We start from the raw sequence: 16,141 nt of genomic DNA on the forward strand, positions 1-16,141 counted from the left end.
CTCGGGGAACAGCCACGCCTGTTGGCGCAGACAGGTGGAAGGCGAGTGAAAAAGGAGACGCTGAAAAGTAGCACCACGTTTTAAACCTCATGATGGAGCACCTGAGAATTTTACCAGCGGAGTTACCGGTAGGGATGGAGACCAACCACATGGCCTGGAGAAGCGCAATCCACGGAGACAGTGAGGCGTCCCAGGACCAGGTGAACCACCTAAAGACCAGAGCTGGCGGGGAGTCTCCATCTGCGGAAGTATGCTTACTGGGCCCCCGTGTGCCGCTCGCGGACGGTTCGGGGTGCCTGGCTTACGGCGCTAGGCCCTGCGGACGGCACACTCCTCACTGGGGACCTGGTACTCGGTCAGGAGGCCCCGCCCATTACACACCTTGTCTGCTTATTAAAGCCCAAGCGAGGCACAAGAGATTTCTAGAAACAAAGAATCAGGCTTTATTTTTGCCGCAGTTATCTTTAATACAGGTACTGTATTATAGACATCTGTTAGGCTCGCGATTCGGTATGGCCAATACACAGAAGTTAGAGACTACACGAGAGCGGACTCGCTCCTGGCCCTCGGGCTGGCGCCCCCAGCACGCCTGCCTCTTTCCACCCTTGTGTCCTCCCTGCCACGTCACACGAGCTAACAGAACGCCACTCCAAAGAAAAACCTCGAGTCGCTCTTTCATCGGCAGTAGGTGGGATGAAACGCTGTGTTACCTTGGGGTGCGGTGGAGAAGCCAACCGCGCGGAGGCGGCCGAGCCCTGTCGGCGGCTGGCGGGACCATCGCGGACCGTCCGTCGGCCGTCCCCGGGAGTCCGCGTCCTTGAGACAAGTGGAAGGAGCCTGTCCTCTGGCGGCGCTGGGTTCCGGAGGAGAACGCACGAGGGCAGTCTCTTCGGAGAGGAGCTCACGGCAGCAAGGGTTCCTGAGGAGGTGCGCCAAGGCCAGGTACAGCACCCCCGCCATCCGTCCCGGGCGCGCCGCCGACCCCACGGTCCCGGAGCGCTGGGTCGGCCTCGGTAAGCCTCACACAGAGTTTTGACACCATTTACAATGGAAAAGTAAATAAGAAATAAGGCATTCAACATTTGATTCTTTTTTATTTCCATATGCAATGTAATGTTTAGGCACGCTGCTTGGGATGCTAGTTCTAAAAAAATCGTTGGCCATTATTCAGAATATCCTTTTGGTTTTAAATACTGGTCAGGAAAAACAAATGATGTAAAAATACGTGAATAATTTTCTATTACAGAAATGAAAAACTGATCTGCGTCTAAAAGTGCGAGAGGTGAAGTAACTGAACCCTTTCCCCAGACGATACGGCAATATACAATATATTGCTTCAGCTGTTTGAGAAGGCTGTGACGTATCTTCGTATTGACATAGAAAATTATAAATTACACTGAATTAGTATCCATAATCACTATATATATACACAAACCAGTCCTAAAAAAAAATACACTGGTTTAGAATTTACGAGTGAAAACCTCACAAGGTACAGGAAAACAATCACCATGCTTAGGTGCCGGGTTTTGATTTCTGGTTTTAGAATACCAGCCTGTGAAATGGACGCACTCCAACCCATCAGCAGCACGAGCATTCTCCAACTGACCTGCCTCGCAGGATGGAGGTTCGTTAAACACGCAAACTGCTCGGAAATCTTCACTGGTGATGCTTGTTAACAAGGTAAATTTTGGTGAATGGGTTAAAAGGCGGAGGAACTACTGAAACAAAACAAAAAACAGAAACAAAAACGAAAAACGAAAAAACTCAAACCACAAGCCAGGTACACTCCCAACAGTCTAGTGTCTCACCTGTAGGAATAACCATTTCAAGCAAACGAGACTTTAACAGAACATATGGCTTTCCAATAACATTGATTTATCAACTAAGCTGTAGCAATAAATACTTAATCTCTACCCATAGACTTACATTTTTTGATCCGTTTAAAACAATACAGAAAACAGTTACCAATCGAAAGCTGGTTATAAAAAGAACACCAAATATCTCTTATTCAAAATCACGTTTGTAAGTCAGACCAACCAAAATAACACTCAGAGGGCATTTCAACCCTATGACTCCTCGCCAGCCTGGAAGGGAAATGAATTCAGAATTTTGTACAAGGTGAAAAATGTACGAAAACTGCCTAATACTTTGGTCACACTAATAATTGTCAAATAGTTATGTTTCAAATACAATAGATCTGTGTATTCACTTTTATAAAACTATTCTTACAGCCATTTGAACTACAGTATTACTGCCATTATTACACGGGTGGCAAGGTCGTATTTCACAGGCTACCCATTATTTAGAACAATACAATATAAACATACGCAAAGATTCTTGGTATTTGTCAATGTGCAATATTTTTACACTTCTGGATTTCTCTGTACAATGTCTTAGAATCTAGAGTAGAAAGGTTGCTGGTCCTGATCCCTTGCAGAGCGAGTGCAGCAGTGGCGGCTGGGCGGGCTCCAGGTGAAGTCTCCAGGGGCCCCGAACGGTGGCGACGTGCAGCCCTCAGTCGGCAGCGGAGGTCACTCATCATACGGGGCCATTGACCGACGTGTCGCCTGGCGTGCTTGGCTGGTCAGTCCTGCGGGGGAAGAGACAGACATTTGAGGCACTCAAGGCGGAAACGTGAGACGGTTCGTGAAAAACTTCGTTTAGCTCCCCGAGGGTGGGGACGTTTCCTTTCCCCAATTTACCCAACGCCCAGCGCCAGGCCCGGCACTGGCGGGGAGGGGGGTATTTAATGGACTGCTTCACAGACACAAACCTCCAGGAAGCCTAACTGAACAGCTTCTAGCTTCCCCTCTGCGGTGGTGAACGGGCACACAGGCAGGGCTGCGGCAGGGAGGGGCTCCGTGAAGCCGTCCCGCCTCAGCCTCCCAGGGGCACAGGTGTGGCCTAGCTCGGCGGCTTTCAGACCCGTCATGAGCCCCTTGCTCATTCCTCCTTCCAAACACCTGTTTATGTGTTCCACGTATGAGAACCCACATAAAATTTCACTTGAAAGACAGGATTCTCCTACCGAAAGAGGGGGAAAAAAGCTTGTAAACAGGCCAGCTCTGGAAAACAGGCGTGCACTTTCACAAACGTGCTTCTGCCGGGCAAGCGTTAGGCTGAGGCCGGGCGCACAGAAGAGGGAAGGCTGGACAACGTGGCGGCAGACGCACAAACCCCACGTTCCTGCCAAAACGACGGGCCAAACATGTAAGATGGTCTTGGCCGTGTTTCCAGAACTTTGCAGCGCAGGCTCGGGAAAGGGGGCTAAGAGATGCCCGGGGAAGCACACAGGTGCCTCGGGACCGGCTTGCGGCTCACGAGCCCAAGGCTCCAGACACCTGCTAGTGGTGACAGAGAGCCCAGAAGCCGGCCCCACGAGAGACACGCGCTGCTCACATTCAAGGAGTCTCCGCGCCTCAGAGACACGACGGTACGGACCCTGCCGTCACGGCTCACAGGCTGCAGGGCCTCCAGCGCGTTTTCTAACCTCTCCCAGCTCAGCTTCTGCCTCTGGGAAAGGCGGGGGGCAAGTCCCCCGGAGGTGGGGGAGACGGGATGCGTGCAAAGTGCCTGGCGCGCTGGCCAGCACAGGAGTTGCACGTGCTTGACGGACAGGAGTTACCGATTAAATCCCGTGGCAGGGCGCCCCTGTCACCCCAAGGGAGCATCACGCCCAGCTGTGACGGGAACCGTGTGGGGAACAGGGCACACGGAGAGTCCCGACGACTCTCTTTACCTCCAACGCTGCCACACGTCACTCTCAGGGCACAGATGTGACGCGTCGGACGACTTACCTCCTCCCTGCCATCACGGCAGCTCAACGCCACCTTCTCAGCGGCCTTCCTCCACCGCCCCATCTAAGCGGGACTCCTGATCTCATCCAGCTTTCCCGATTCTTCAGCGGCACCTCTTTCTACACGTCCCTATGTCACCCGGGTGCCTGTGAACCTACCGCTTCACCCTCAGGCCTAGACCAATGGCTGCCACACTCACGTGTGTTGGATGGAGGAAGGACAAACAGATGAGTGCACGGGCACAAGGGACGCCCTGGTCTTCTTCCGCCAGCCCTCCCCAGTGCCCCTCTCCCCACCCCCCCGCCCCGCCCCACCCCGCCACCCGAGTCCGGCAGCCGGACAGGCAGGGCTCTTCGCACCGGATGTTTCTAGGTGGGTTCCCCGGAGGCAGATAATCTGCGCTCCAGAGATCCAAGGAAATGACCCCAGAGCCTCCTGTAACACTTGTGCCCGAGAAACCAAGAGGCTCCTGAAGCGACCAGCCTGAACGGGAGCAGACCTGGACGACCCGGCCTTCGAAGCAGTTCTCGTAGAAGGGAATGTGTAAGTAGCAGGAGGGAGGTGACATAACTGGCGAGGGGTAAGATCCTACAACATACCTTGAAAAAACCTAACCCGAAAACCCCAGGCAAAACAGGTGACCTGCCCGGACGCTTGCACAGCCGGGGCTGGGTCCCTCGGGGCTGGGGAGTCACTCTGCCGCCTCCTCCCACGGCCCGCACGAGAGCCAACATGCTCGAAGAGTTCTTGTAACTCATCTGTTTTATACGCCCCAAAGGCTTTTTTTTAATCATAAAAGCAAACCCCTCGTGCTGTCATTCCGAGGAGAGAAACCAAAGCAGGGTTTGCTACACTATAGGTCTGCCGACCAGTGAACAGAGCGCGCCCCCTGCTGGCCCCCGCTGGTCCCATTACCCTGAAAATGACGAAGACTTGGGGGGTGGGGGTCTGGCGAGGGGGAAAGTACCACTTCTCTGAAATGGCTTTAAAGGTTACTTTATTCCTTAAGGAAGGAATGTACAAACTTAGATGTATATAACCAAAAAAGTTAACTCTGGGAAGTGCTGAGCAAAGTTCCTTGTGGTCCAAGGGCAAGTCCTCTTCTTGTGCCAGCTCTGGAGCAATCGGAGGCCGCCCTTGCTCTACCTGCGAGGCCGTGCGTACGGGCCGGGGCGCCGGCCCTCGGCGGCTGAGGCTTTGGCTTGGCCTATCCCTTCAGACCACTGGCTCAGTCTAAGCAAAAGGTGACTAGAAAGAAAACATCACATTCCAAATCACTCAGCTCTGGCAGTGGGATTTTCATACTTAAGCAAGACAACTATTTTGCAAAAACAAAAACCGTACAGGGAATCATCTAAGAGTTAAGAATATTTAGCTACATTTATAAAAGGGCCTCCCGGAAGGCTCTCCCCATGTGTCACATACGCATTGATTGTGGGGAAAAGGGGCACCAGGTGCTGCCCGTGGCTGGTGGACCCAATGAGAGCTTTGGCTGCCACAGCCTAGGGACCCCAAACCCAGAAGAGCTCAGTATCAGCCTCAACTTAACATGTCCTCAAAAAAAAAAGTGTAAGGGGGAAGGTATGCCAGCATCCAAGACCTTTCCATTCCCAGTAACGTTTTAAAGAGCCAGTGATGTTACTGAATCTCCAAACACCAGTCAGATTTTTAGCTTTTGGAGTAAGGAGGTAAACTGATCTGAGACCTTGACTCAGGCACCCTGCCTAGATGTGGCCTGAGAAAATGTTACCGTGCTAAGTCACTGAATGCCTGAGGATACCTGTAAGGACCCCTCCTGTGTCCCCGGCCCTGGATGCCAACCTTCCTCCCAGCTCCCAGGAGACAAGAGCCACAGCCAGAGCAGGGCCTGGGCAGGTCCGAGGAAGCGGGGAGTTACCTCTGCTCTGGGCTACTGCTGGGGGGCCGGGGGCCCGCAGACTTCGCCTCTGCTGTCTCAGGGCTCTCCTCCACATCTTTACAAGCAGCATCTTGAGAGGTAGACAGTTTTCCTTCCTCGCTGCAGTAAAGAGGATGACAGACAGCATTAGATGCCCGGGCTGCCAGCTCGGGGGGAGGATGAAGGTGCATGCAATGACCCTGGAAGTCACGGCTGCCACGGAGTAGAGCCCCGGGGTTGAGCATGCTCAGGGGAGGGGCCACAGGGACCACAGACGGTGACTGGGAAATCACGGACGGAAAGGACCACACACGGGAGGGAACCGGAGGAAGGATGACGTAATGCGGCTGGTGTCGGATCGAGAACGGCCCGTGTTACCATACATACCGATAGGATTTCAACACTCTGAAGCCCAGTGTGCAAAACAGAAAAAGAAACGTACAAGAGTTTCAGAATACTCCTATAAATGAGGAATGTGGGGGGGGAATGTGTCCAGGACTGCACATAAGCAGAACTGCAGACTCGGTGGAGGTGTCAAATGAACCTGTTTGAAGGAATGAGTCTTTAGTTACGGCACTTTGCTTTCGGGGCCCAGCCCAGCATCACACGGTCGGCCGGAGAGACCCCGGTCGGCTTGCTGCCCCCGTCACGTGAGCCGGGGACCGGGGGCCTGCAGTGGGAGGGAGCTCCTCGAGGAGCACCGTGAAGGCAGAGAGGCGAGAAGGGTGGCCACGACAGGCGAAAGCGGCTCCGAAGGGGTCAGAGGGCTTGGGCGGGAGAGACACTGGCAGGGTTCTCTACCCCTTCGGTGGCTTCTGGCGGAGGAAGGTAAGCAGCAAGTGCTGTGACTCTCTGGGGGCTGGACAAGCAGACCGTGGCCTATTCTGTCCGGACTTCCCATTCTGACACCATAATTTTGGCACCAACATAAGCTAAGGGGCGGCTAGCGGTTCCCTCCGGGAAGGGCCGTCGTTCTCAGAGCCGAGTCCTGTCTTGCACTTGCTTACGAAAAACCCAATTTGGGATGATTTTCTTCGGTGGCTTTCGGGTGGGTCGAGGCAATCCATAAGGAGGAAGTCGGCCTAAAGTCTAAAGATTCACCCGAGTCACCTGGTTCCTTACTCTTCTTTATCCGTGCCCCCCCACCCCATCCTCACGAAAGCACCTATCCTGACGTGCTCACCGTGTGTTACTGCCGTTCTCGTAAAATGCACAGTCATGGCCTGCAGCACGTGACTGGCGAGGAACGGGCCACCTCGCTGTACTGCTGTGGACTCGTGCTGGGAAGATCATGTGTTCTGGCGATGGTGGCACAGTGCCCCGGTGCGTGCACCTCCCAATTCCACCTGGCTTCTCACAACGACCCGATGCCCGACTGTCCTCTGCCCCAGGCCTCTACGCACAGTGCTGCCGTCCTCGCCGCCGTGGCCTCCATGTGTCCACTTCTTCGGGGACTGCTTTTATCAGTTCTTCCCAACTCTCTCTAGATACGTGGGTCCAATTACTCAGGAATTATCTTAAACTTGACGTAGTTGATGAATGCCTTTTACGATGGGTCCTGGCTGCTTATTACTGATGCAGAGAAAGGCTACCGATTTTTTTAAAAATTTACTCTAGAGAAAGAGAGTGCGAGCAGGGGGAGGGGTAAAGAGAGTGAGAGCCGAGAAAATCATAAGCAGGCTCCATGCTCAGCACGGAGCCTGACACATGGCTCGAACCCACGAACTGTGAGCTCACGACCTGAGCCGAAGTCGGACGCTTAACCGACTGAGCCACCCGGGCGCCCCCGCTAGCTTCTAACTTTAAAGTTGTGTGCGTTTACGCTCACATGGGAAGTCCACGTCCCTTCTCGTGCCTGCTGTGTGTTTTGCAGCAACCTCCTAATGAGGCGGGAAGCGCCCCTTCCGATCCGAAAGGCTCAGCGGAGCACAGAGGCCACAGCGGCAGGAGCGGATGCCGCTGCAGCACACAAGTCTTGACGGAAGTGTTTGTTACTCTTTCGGTTTTCCGTTTCTATTTTCCATTAGGATCCCTGTTTTGCTCCATGAATTTAAAAGTGCGGTTAATGTCCAAAATGTTTCTTAAGCTACCATTTCGCTACCGAATTCTCACGGCTGCACTGTGTCTGGAGAAAGTGATGTGCACGACACTGACCCTCTGGGTTGTGACGGGCTGGAGCCCGTATGCGCGTCAATTTCTACTGTGACTACAGAAATGTCCATTTCCTATACTCCTCTATTTAGAACCCACTAGACTTAATCCACAGTCTTCTGAGCATCACAGAGAGAGAAAGAGAGAGAGAGAGAAAAAGGCACTCAGGGACCCCAAACTCTCCATGTCTTCGTTTAGATTTATTGGGCTCCACAGAGAAGCTGGGAAGAGGTCCGGCCAACGTCTGAACCCACATCGGAATCAAATTAAAGATGCTAACATTTGAGGTTTCCCCCCCGCCGTCCTCCCACAACCTGAAGCTGCCAGCGTGATCCAGCCCTGGTTACCTTTTGAAGACTGCGGTTTCTGTCTTGGCATCTACAGTGAGGCTGAGAGTTTCCTTCATGCCGCCGTTCATCACTGTCTCAGTTACCTTGTCTGTGCTTTCTGTGTCCTCCTCTCCATCAGAGCTGGCCTCCATGGCTACGCTGCCTGGAGCTGAAAGCAACACAGCTGATGGTCACGGGGAGCAAAAGCAACAAGAACGGGGCCCCGCTTTCCGTGCAGACCCAGCCACCCGGTGTTCCAGCTACCGCTGGGAAAAGAAAGAGACTGTTTGCCGGCTGCCGCCTCGGCCAGTTCGTGACGGGCACAGGCTTCTGAAAACCGCCCGCTAGGGAGACGTCCTGCAGGCCCTCTTCAGGACCACGGGCCCCCTCCGGCCTTCCCAGCTCAGCGCCTACCCACACGCCCAACCTCTCCCAGCCGGCTTTCCCAGCTGGACGCTCCGGTTCACAGCAGACAGCACTCTAGGCAGCCACATATATTCACCCGCTTTAGCCCACAAGTACCGAGGAGACACTTTATTCGGGGTACTGTTCTCATTCTTTCTTTCAGTTGGGTCCTATTTTCAATTGGGTCCGACTGGCTCCTTTTTTCTTTTCCTAAGTTACTTTCCTGTGGTTCCTCGTGGATTATTTCTTTCTTCTGTAATTGGGAGCTATACGCTATATTGGTTATGAGCCTGGGCTCTGTGGTCAGACCTGCTGAATTCAAACCCCGGCCTCACCACTTACTAGCTAAAGAACCCTAGGGCAAGACTTTTCTTATATGTAAAATGGGGGTAACTAGACCCACGTGCAAAACTGCCGAGGGATAAAATGAGATCATCTATATAAACTATTTAAAGGCAGAACAAATAAATCCAGTATTAGTTACTAGTTTTATTACTTTTCCCACCCCTTGGTTCTTGGGCCCCACCCCCCGTGTCCTGACTTCTTGTTCTAAGGATCTATCTACTTCTTTTTTCCTTCCACATACTAACTCCTCGCACCCCCCCTTCCACCAACCTCCTCCCAAGCCCTGTTCGCCAGGCTGAAAAGAGCTCAGGGCCGCTGCAAGGAACAGCGTGTACAGCTTGAATAATGTGACAATCCACTGGACCCATTTCAACTGTTCATAAAGGTGAGAAGGAAATGAACAGCCTTACGGCCTGAAACGCGCCTGGACACACACACAGGCTCCAGCAAAGCAAACTCCAAGTGGCTAAAGAACTGGGCACCAGCTGGTCCTGAAAACACACGTGACTCATTCCGATCTCATTCACACTGGGCTCTGGAGGCTAACTGGGCTCTTCTTCTCTGGGCCTGTTTCCATTTCTGCACACTGACAGGACTGAGTAACTGACAACTCAGATCCCTTATGCCTTCTGGAATCAACGCGCTCGGCTCTGGAATGAACACATCGTTTCTCTTCAGCACTTGCCCCGTGGACGTCAGACCCACATTCCCGATTTCCTGACTCCTATCAGCCCTTGAGCCCAAACCTATTATGCGGACAGAAAAAACTAGATCTAGAACACTAAGCACAGAATTAAAGCCCGAACAGCCTTGGCACGAGCGGCCAGTGGGCCATGCGGGCTCGTGCCCTGTTCTCGGCACCCACCTTCCGGCTGCGCTCCCAGGGCGGCAACACTGGGAGCCAGAGGGTCCATCGGTTCAGTGCTGGTTTCCATCTCCACTGGAGAATTACTCCTTAGAGAATCTTTTGTACTTTTAGAAAAGAGAAAAGTCAGTTCGTTAGCAGTGGGAAACGGCCCTCAGTTACCATTATTCACAAAACCCTCTGAACATCCAGGCTTCGCTGGGGCGACACGGGCGGTCGGTTACAGACTCCGCCGACACAGAGGTCTAAGTGCAGACAAGTGCGCTGCCTGAGGGTCGACGAGCGTGGGCAGGGAAACATTCCGCCAGAGCAGCAGGACAGTAGCTCAGGGACTTCTCAGAGGTGCGCAGGAAAGGTTCAAAACGCACCAGTCCCGCATCCTCCCCGTGATCACGAGGCTCGCAGGGCCGGGAAGGCGGGGGCTCACCCTGTGCGGGACCAGCTGCGTCGGTGGTGCCGTTTTCACCAAAGTCCCTGCTTACCTCCAGCCAGACTGCCTCAGGGCCTTGGTGATACTTCAGGAGACGGTATGACTTGTGCACAGGGTTAAAGGCGAGCAAGCTGCTTCAACAACATGCCAAGTAACCCAGGGCACCTAACCCCCGGTCACACACGCGGCCAGAGGCGGTCCGGTGCGAGGGCGGAGCCAGTGAACTAACTTGCGACGCCCTGGGGACGTTTGCCCACAAATCCCACTTTTACGTGTGAACGAGAACTTCCCGCTGGCAGGACCGCTGCCGCAAAGCCGTGTGGGTTGAGCCAGCTCTGCGGTCTGCCGAGGGTGGCGTAACCGCAGCAGCTAACAGCCCGTCCTCCGGCCTGCAGTCGCCGCTACCCGTGAGGGCAGGGAAAGCCACAAAGTCTTCCAAATGGGGCGGTGGAGACTGTTTTTTTCCCTCAGTAGACAAAATAAAACCACGTTTAGCAAATCAAACTAAGCCTAATAAGACCTGAAATCCATAGTTAATACTCAAATGCGGACAAAACCGTTCAGGAAAACTATGAAATGACAGGGCGCTGTCATGAAGAACGCTACAGGTAACAAGAAGGACGGCCCTACCTTTCACGCCCCTGAGTATCAGACTAACTGCAAGCGACACACAAGTTGATGTTATCTTTCACCTGAAGACACATTTTGCACCGTCAGGCAGCGCTCTGCACAGAGGCGCCTGTCAGGAGTCCCTGGGCTCCACCTTGCTCCCATTCTCCTCAACCCTGTTTCCCGACAGCTCGGTGGGGCCAGACGGGCGCCCGCAGACGGCGTCTCCGTCGGCGCCCTGCTACGTAACCTCCTGGGGCCGCACCTTCCCGGGCGACTGCCTTTCCCAGCTCATCCTGGATGAGGGAGGAGGATGAGGCTGGTCTCCTCGTAACCCGTTGCCGTCTCCGCCACACCGATTTGTAACCCTGTGTCAGGCACGACCTTCACCAGCGGTGTCAGCAGCGGGCACGCCACCCCCCGTTCCCCAGCGGAAAGGCTTAGGGAGCTGGCGCACGGGCTCTCACCTCAGGGAAGACGTGAACTCCGAGAAAGAAGCCCAGCCCGTCTCCTTAGTTGGCATTGGCTCCTCTGTGCTCCAGACGTCAGACCCGACAGAATCTAAAGGAGCACCGTGGGTCGTCTCCATGGGGACATCGAAGTTGGCCGACCAGTTGGGTGCTGAAAAGAGGGCAGGAATTGCATTTTGAGAATACTTCAGTAGTTTAACGGAATACAAGACGTCTCAAAAAAGACGCGCAACGATAACAGGGACCAGAGTGGTGGGGACGGGACAATCCCGCAGAGGGCGACTCTTACTTCTTATTTCAATTCTTATTTCTAAGATTGCTTTTCCCCACAGAAATAGCACACAAGGCCACTTCTGTCCCAGTTAGGAAAGGAAGGACGCCGGATCTGAGGTTGGGAACAGCTACCGTGACTTCCGGTGCTCTGTCGCACCCTCAGATGCGAGGCCTTCTGGCCAGGCGTCTGCAGTTTCATACCGCGGGAGCATTCGCTGTACCCTGGGGGTTGCAGCGTTCTAGAAGTTTGCTGTGGCCGAAACAAGAAAGAAGGTATATGCAGATGTCTACGGAAATCACGATTCCATGAAAGATTTTGAGGAGATGAAGGTGGCTGGTATCTTTCAGAGTGCAAAGCGATGTTGGAATGTGAAGAGTCTCTTCGGGCTGGCTTCCATGGAAGTCTGTCACTGACCTGTGTTCCCGAACTTGGAAACACGAACACCGGGGTATGAAGTAGCTTCTCTTGATAAACGAACAACTAACAAATACCGTGGGAAGAAAAAAAACCCAAAAACAAAAACACACAAGGACATAAAGCTACATCTAAAAGAAGATGCTAATTTCTTACTTCTGACAAATGTACCAAGACTATAGTAACACTGGGAGGGTGACGGTGCACAGCCGCTCCCTGCACAATCTCTGCAGCTTTGCCGTAAACCCAAAGTGATTCCAAAACAAAGTTAAAAAACGAAAGAAGCAGTATCAGTATGCTGGCCATTCCGCTGCCACAAACTGGAGACTTGAAATGCTTCCCAAGTCAGGTGTGGCCCCGCTTCGCACTTCTAACGGCCTCCCCACACGCAGTGCCCTGTCGTCAGCACACACAGAAGGCACAGCGCACCCCCAAACCCTTGGAATCCGAGTCTTTCTGTGTGCTACAGATGCGTCCGGCCGGGGACTCCTGGAGAGCCTCAGGGTGGGCTGGTTGCCAGGGGAAGCAGCCGGGGGTCAGAGGGCTGCAACTTCCAGCCCCCACCCCACAGCCCACCCTCCTAGGAATGGAGCAGATCACGAAGGGCCGGTGACCTAATCAACACGCGGCCCCAAAGAAGGGTCCACAAACACTCAGACTTGGGTTCAGAGCCTCGGGGCTGGTGCACAGAAGGCGGTACCTGCCACACTCGAGGGGAACAGAAGATTCTGTGCTCGGGACCCTTCCCGACCACGTCCCTACCTCTCTCTCCACCTGGCTGCTCGTGTTGATATCCTTTAACCCATCCTCCCTGTGCTGCCCACAGCAGTTCGCACCCAACCTGCTGGTCTGTTTCGCCGCCGCCTCCTCAGAGATGTGTCCCCTGGGGCGACACGAGGTCTCTGTGTCTTTGCTCTCATTGCACACCACGCTTTAGGCTGCACAGGAGTGACCTTCCCAGATGAGCTCCCCAGAATCTACGGCAGTCTCCCCATTTCCTCAGGAGGCCGAGCTCCGGGACGCGGAGCGTGTGCTGTCCCGTACCCGGGCACACAGCTGGAACCGGATAAAGGCGTGTGGATTCTAAGTGAACTACAGACAGAAAAGCCCACTGCTTCCTCCTGAAGACGGTGAGCTGGGAAAGCAAGGAGAGGAGAGACAAACCTCTCTCGCTCGCTGGGTCTGTGCCGTGGGGGTGAGCTGGCTACCGCTAAGGCCCCCGGCGCCGGGGTGCCGAAGAACCCATTTCCGATCGTTTCAGCTTTAAGGTGTCACCTTCGGGATAGTCCCTGCTGATCCCACAAACACAGCACTCCCTCATCTTTTCATAATCTACGTGGTCTCCCTTTCTGCCGGGCACCCAGAGGCTGGAGCTCCCAGTGTGCCGTGTCCTCCAGCCAGACCCACACAGAGGGCATCCATACCGCAGGAGACGCCCCATCCTCAGAGGGACGGCCAGCTCCTTCCCTCAGCCCCCGTCCTTGACACTTAAACCTCCAAGGGGACTCAGAGGACGGAGTTTCAACCTAACTCCCATCCTGCAGGCCAGGGCGCCTAGTTTTAAAAGACACCGGTTTTCAACATACAGAGACGAATACGGAAGGAAGACGACTTACGTTCGTTCAAGTCTACCTCCATTTTGTCCTCCGTACTGGCACCACTGGGTTCAAACAAGTCTTGTTTCGCACCGTCTTCTTCTTCAGAGTCTGTACTTTCTTCACTGTCTGTACTCCCCGAGCTGGGGGGGGGGGGGGGGGAGGAGGAAAGACTAAAATATTTAATGATGCCTATCAGTCACCAGCTAAATCCAGAAAATTCTGAAGGGCATCCAATAAGAAAAAAATCACATGCACTTTGTCCGGATCATTCTTGCCTTTGTGAACATGCTGCCTAACCCTGCTCTCAGCTGTCCCGCTGGCTCCTGGGCTCTGCGTCAACACGTGGGTGGCTTCTAACAGGATGCAAACGCCGCTCACTGTGGCACTGCCGTCACGGCCAAGGTGTTGAGCTGCTGTTCACATGCCGACCTACCTACCACCCACATATCATTCCTCGAGGGTGTTTTCCCACCTTCAGCAGTTTAAAAACCAGGCTGTCATTACCACAGGGCCCCAAGAATCCTTTACATGCCCCACACAGATGCCCCACGCCAGACATGTGACTTGCGGGTGTCCTCCCGAGTCCACGCACCATCCCTTCCTGTTACTAGTGCGGTGACAAGAGCAGAAGCGCTTAATTTTGACGCACTGGAGCTTATGAAAATTTCCTTTCACGCATGTGCTTTCGGTGTCGGATCTTAGAAATCCTGCCCTAACCCAAGGTCTCAAGGATTTTCTGTAGAAGTTGTACAGCCTGATGCGTCACATTCAGGTTTAAGATCCACTTGGGGCCCACGTGTACATACGGTAAGAGGTACAGACAGACGTTCCCCCATTCCAGGACCGTTCGTTCAACACACTATCCTTTCTCCACCGAACTGCCCTTGCACCTCCGTCAAAAGTCAGCTGTCACCAGATCTAGTAATTTCTACTCTATTCCGTCCCCCGATCTACTCCGTCTTAACGGCCACTGTCGCAGTTACTGTGTTCTGAAATCAGGTGCTGCTGGTGCTCCAACTCTGTGTTATGAAGGCTGTTTTGCATTTCTTTACGAATTTAAGTGCCAGCTCGTCGACGGTTACCAAAAAGCCTATTATCATTTTACTTGAGATTGCACTGACTCTAGATCAATCTGGGGAGAGATGGCATGTGAACAATATTGAGTTCCAAATCATAAACATCTATCAATTCCGGATTTCTCTCAGCGGTCTTGTGATTTTCAGTGTCCAAGGCTTGCACATCTTGTCAGTTACCCTTATATATTCAATATTCTGATGCTACGATCAATAGGACTGTTTAGTGATGTCAATTCCAACTGTCTGCTGCGGTACGGAGAAGGACGATTATACTGACCGGTCATGCCAAACCCACTGAACTGTTCTGATAGCCTTTTCGTAGATTCCAACAAATTTTTCTACACGGACAGTGACTGCTGTCTGTGAATAAAGATAATTTTACCCTTTCCTTTCCAATCTAGACGGCTTTAAATTCCTTTTCTTGACTAACTGCACTGGCTAGAAGCCTCAGCAACAATAGTGAAAAGCCATGGTAAGAGTAGACCTCTTTTGTCTGGTTCCTGGTCTTAGGGGGACACTGTTCACTTTTTATCACTTTTTAACCTACCGAGCTATAGGTTTACTGTAGAAGCTTTAAGCAGGTTAAGGAAATTCTACCTCCAGTTTGCTAAGAATTCTTATCAGGTATAAACGTTCGGTTCAGCCACATGCTTACCGATTGATTTTCAAATATTAAACCAATTCTGTAATTCTGAAATAGACTTTATTTGGTCATGATATATTATTGTTGCCTTTATTTACTGAAACCTTGAAAGGCGTTTCTGCATCCACATTAACGAGAATAACGCAGTCACATTTCTTGTCATGACATGTCATGTCAGCTCTGGTGTCACGTCACACCGATGTGGCCTCTTAGAAATGACACGAGCACTAGATTCTCCTTTTCAATTTTCTAGAAGCTTTTGTATAAACCTGGTGTCATTCCTGAAACGTCTGGTAGAATCCACCAGAGAAGCCACCTGGGCCCAGAGTTTTTTTTGTATTTTATGTAGGAAGTTTTAAACTAAAAATTCAACTTTCATAGATACAGGACTATTCCACTTATCTTTCTTGGGGGGGCAGGAAAGCTTTGGTAGTCCGGGTCTTTAAAGATCGTCTGCCTCAGGGTCAGACTTAGCGGCACAGTCAGTCACAGCATGCCCTTAGTACGTTGTGGTGTCACTGCTGCCGTTCCTGGTGGTAGTACCGTGTATCTCCTGCTTCTCTTGACTGCTCTGTCTGGAGGGGCACCGACTCCTCAAGCTTCTCAGAGGATGACTTTAAGTCGCAATGATTTCGTCTACTGTCTTTCTGTTTCCTAAGGTGGAAGCCAAGGTCATGGCCTGGAGAGGTCTCTGCTTGTGCATAAAAACAGCACTAGAACAGTCTGGTCACGCCCCCTTTGATTTCCTCATTAACCCATGTGTTTAGGGATTTTCCAGAGGTCTTTCTGTGACTGACTTCTAACTGAATTCCACCGGAGTCAGAGAACATGCTTTGCA

General features: G+C 52.7%; 1 protein-coding gene across 23 annotated transcripts in view; it reads right to left on the bottom strand.

The window, feature by feature from the left end:
* Positions 1-1,074: 1,074 nt before the first annotated feature.
* Positions 1,075-16,141, bottom strand: part of PPP6R3 (protein phosphatase 6 regulatory subunit 3) — a 138,156-nt gene continuing 123,089 nt past the window's right edge. For 8 of the 23 annotated variants that reach the window (XM_019415232.2, XM_019415226.2, XM_019415225.2 and 5 more), the window contains 7 exons: positions 13,603-13,724; positions 11,296-11,449; positions 9,790-9,896; positions 8,193-8,343; positions 6,082-6,099; positions 5,695-5,814; positions 4,778-5,045 (listed from right to left, as the gene is read on the bottom strand). In XM_019415232.2, coding sequence (XP_019270777.1) covers positions 4,940-5,045; positions 5,695-5,814; positions 6,082-6,099; positions 8,193-8,343; positions 9,790-9,896; positions 11,296-11,449; positions 13,603-13,724 — 778 coding nt within the window. In that variant the 3' untranslated portion in view covers positions 4,778-4,939. The other 15 variants (XM_019415230.2, XM_019415228.2, XM_019415227.2 and 12 more) reach the window with 4 other exon arrangements.

Source organism: Panthera pardus, unplaced genomic scaffold (genome assembly GCF_024362965.1).
Source record: "Panthera pardus isolate Hobbes unplaced genomic scaffold, ASM2436296v1 HiC_scaffold_12, whole genome shotgun sequence".
Taxonomy (NCBI): domain Eukaryota; kingdom Metazoa; phylum Chordata; class Mammalia; order Carnivora; family Felidae; genus Panthera; species Panthera pardus.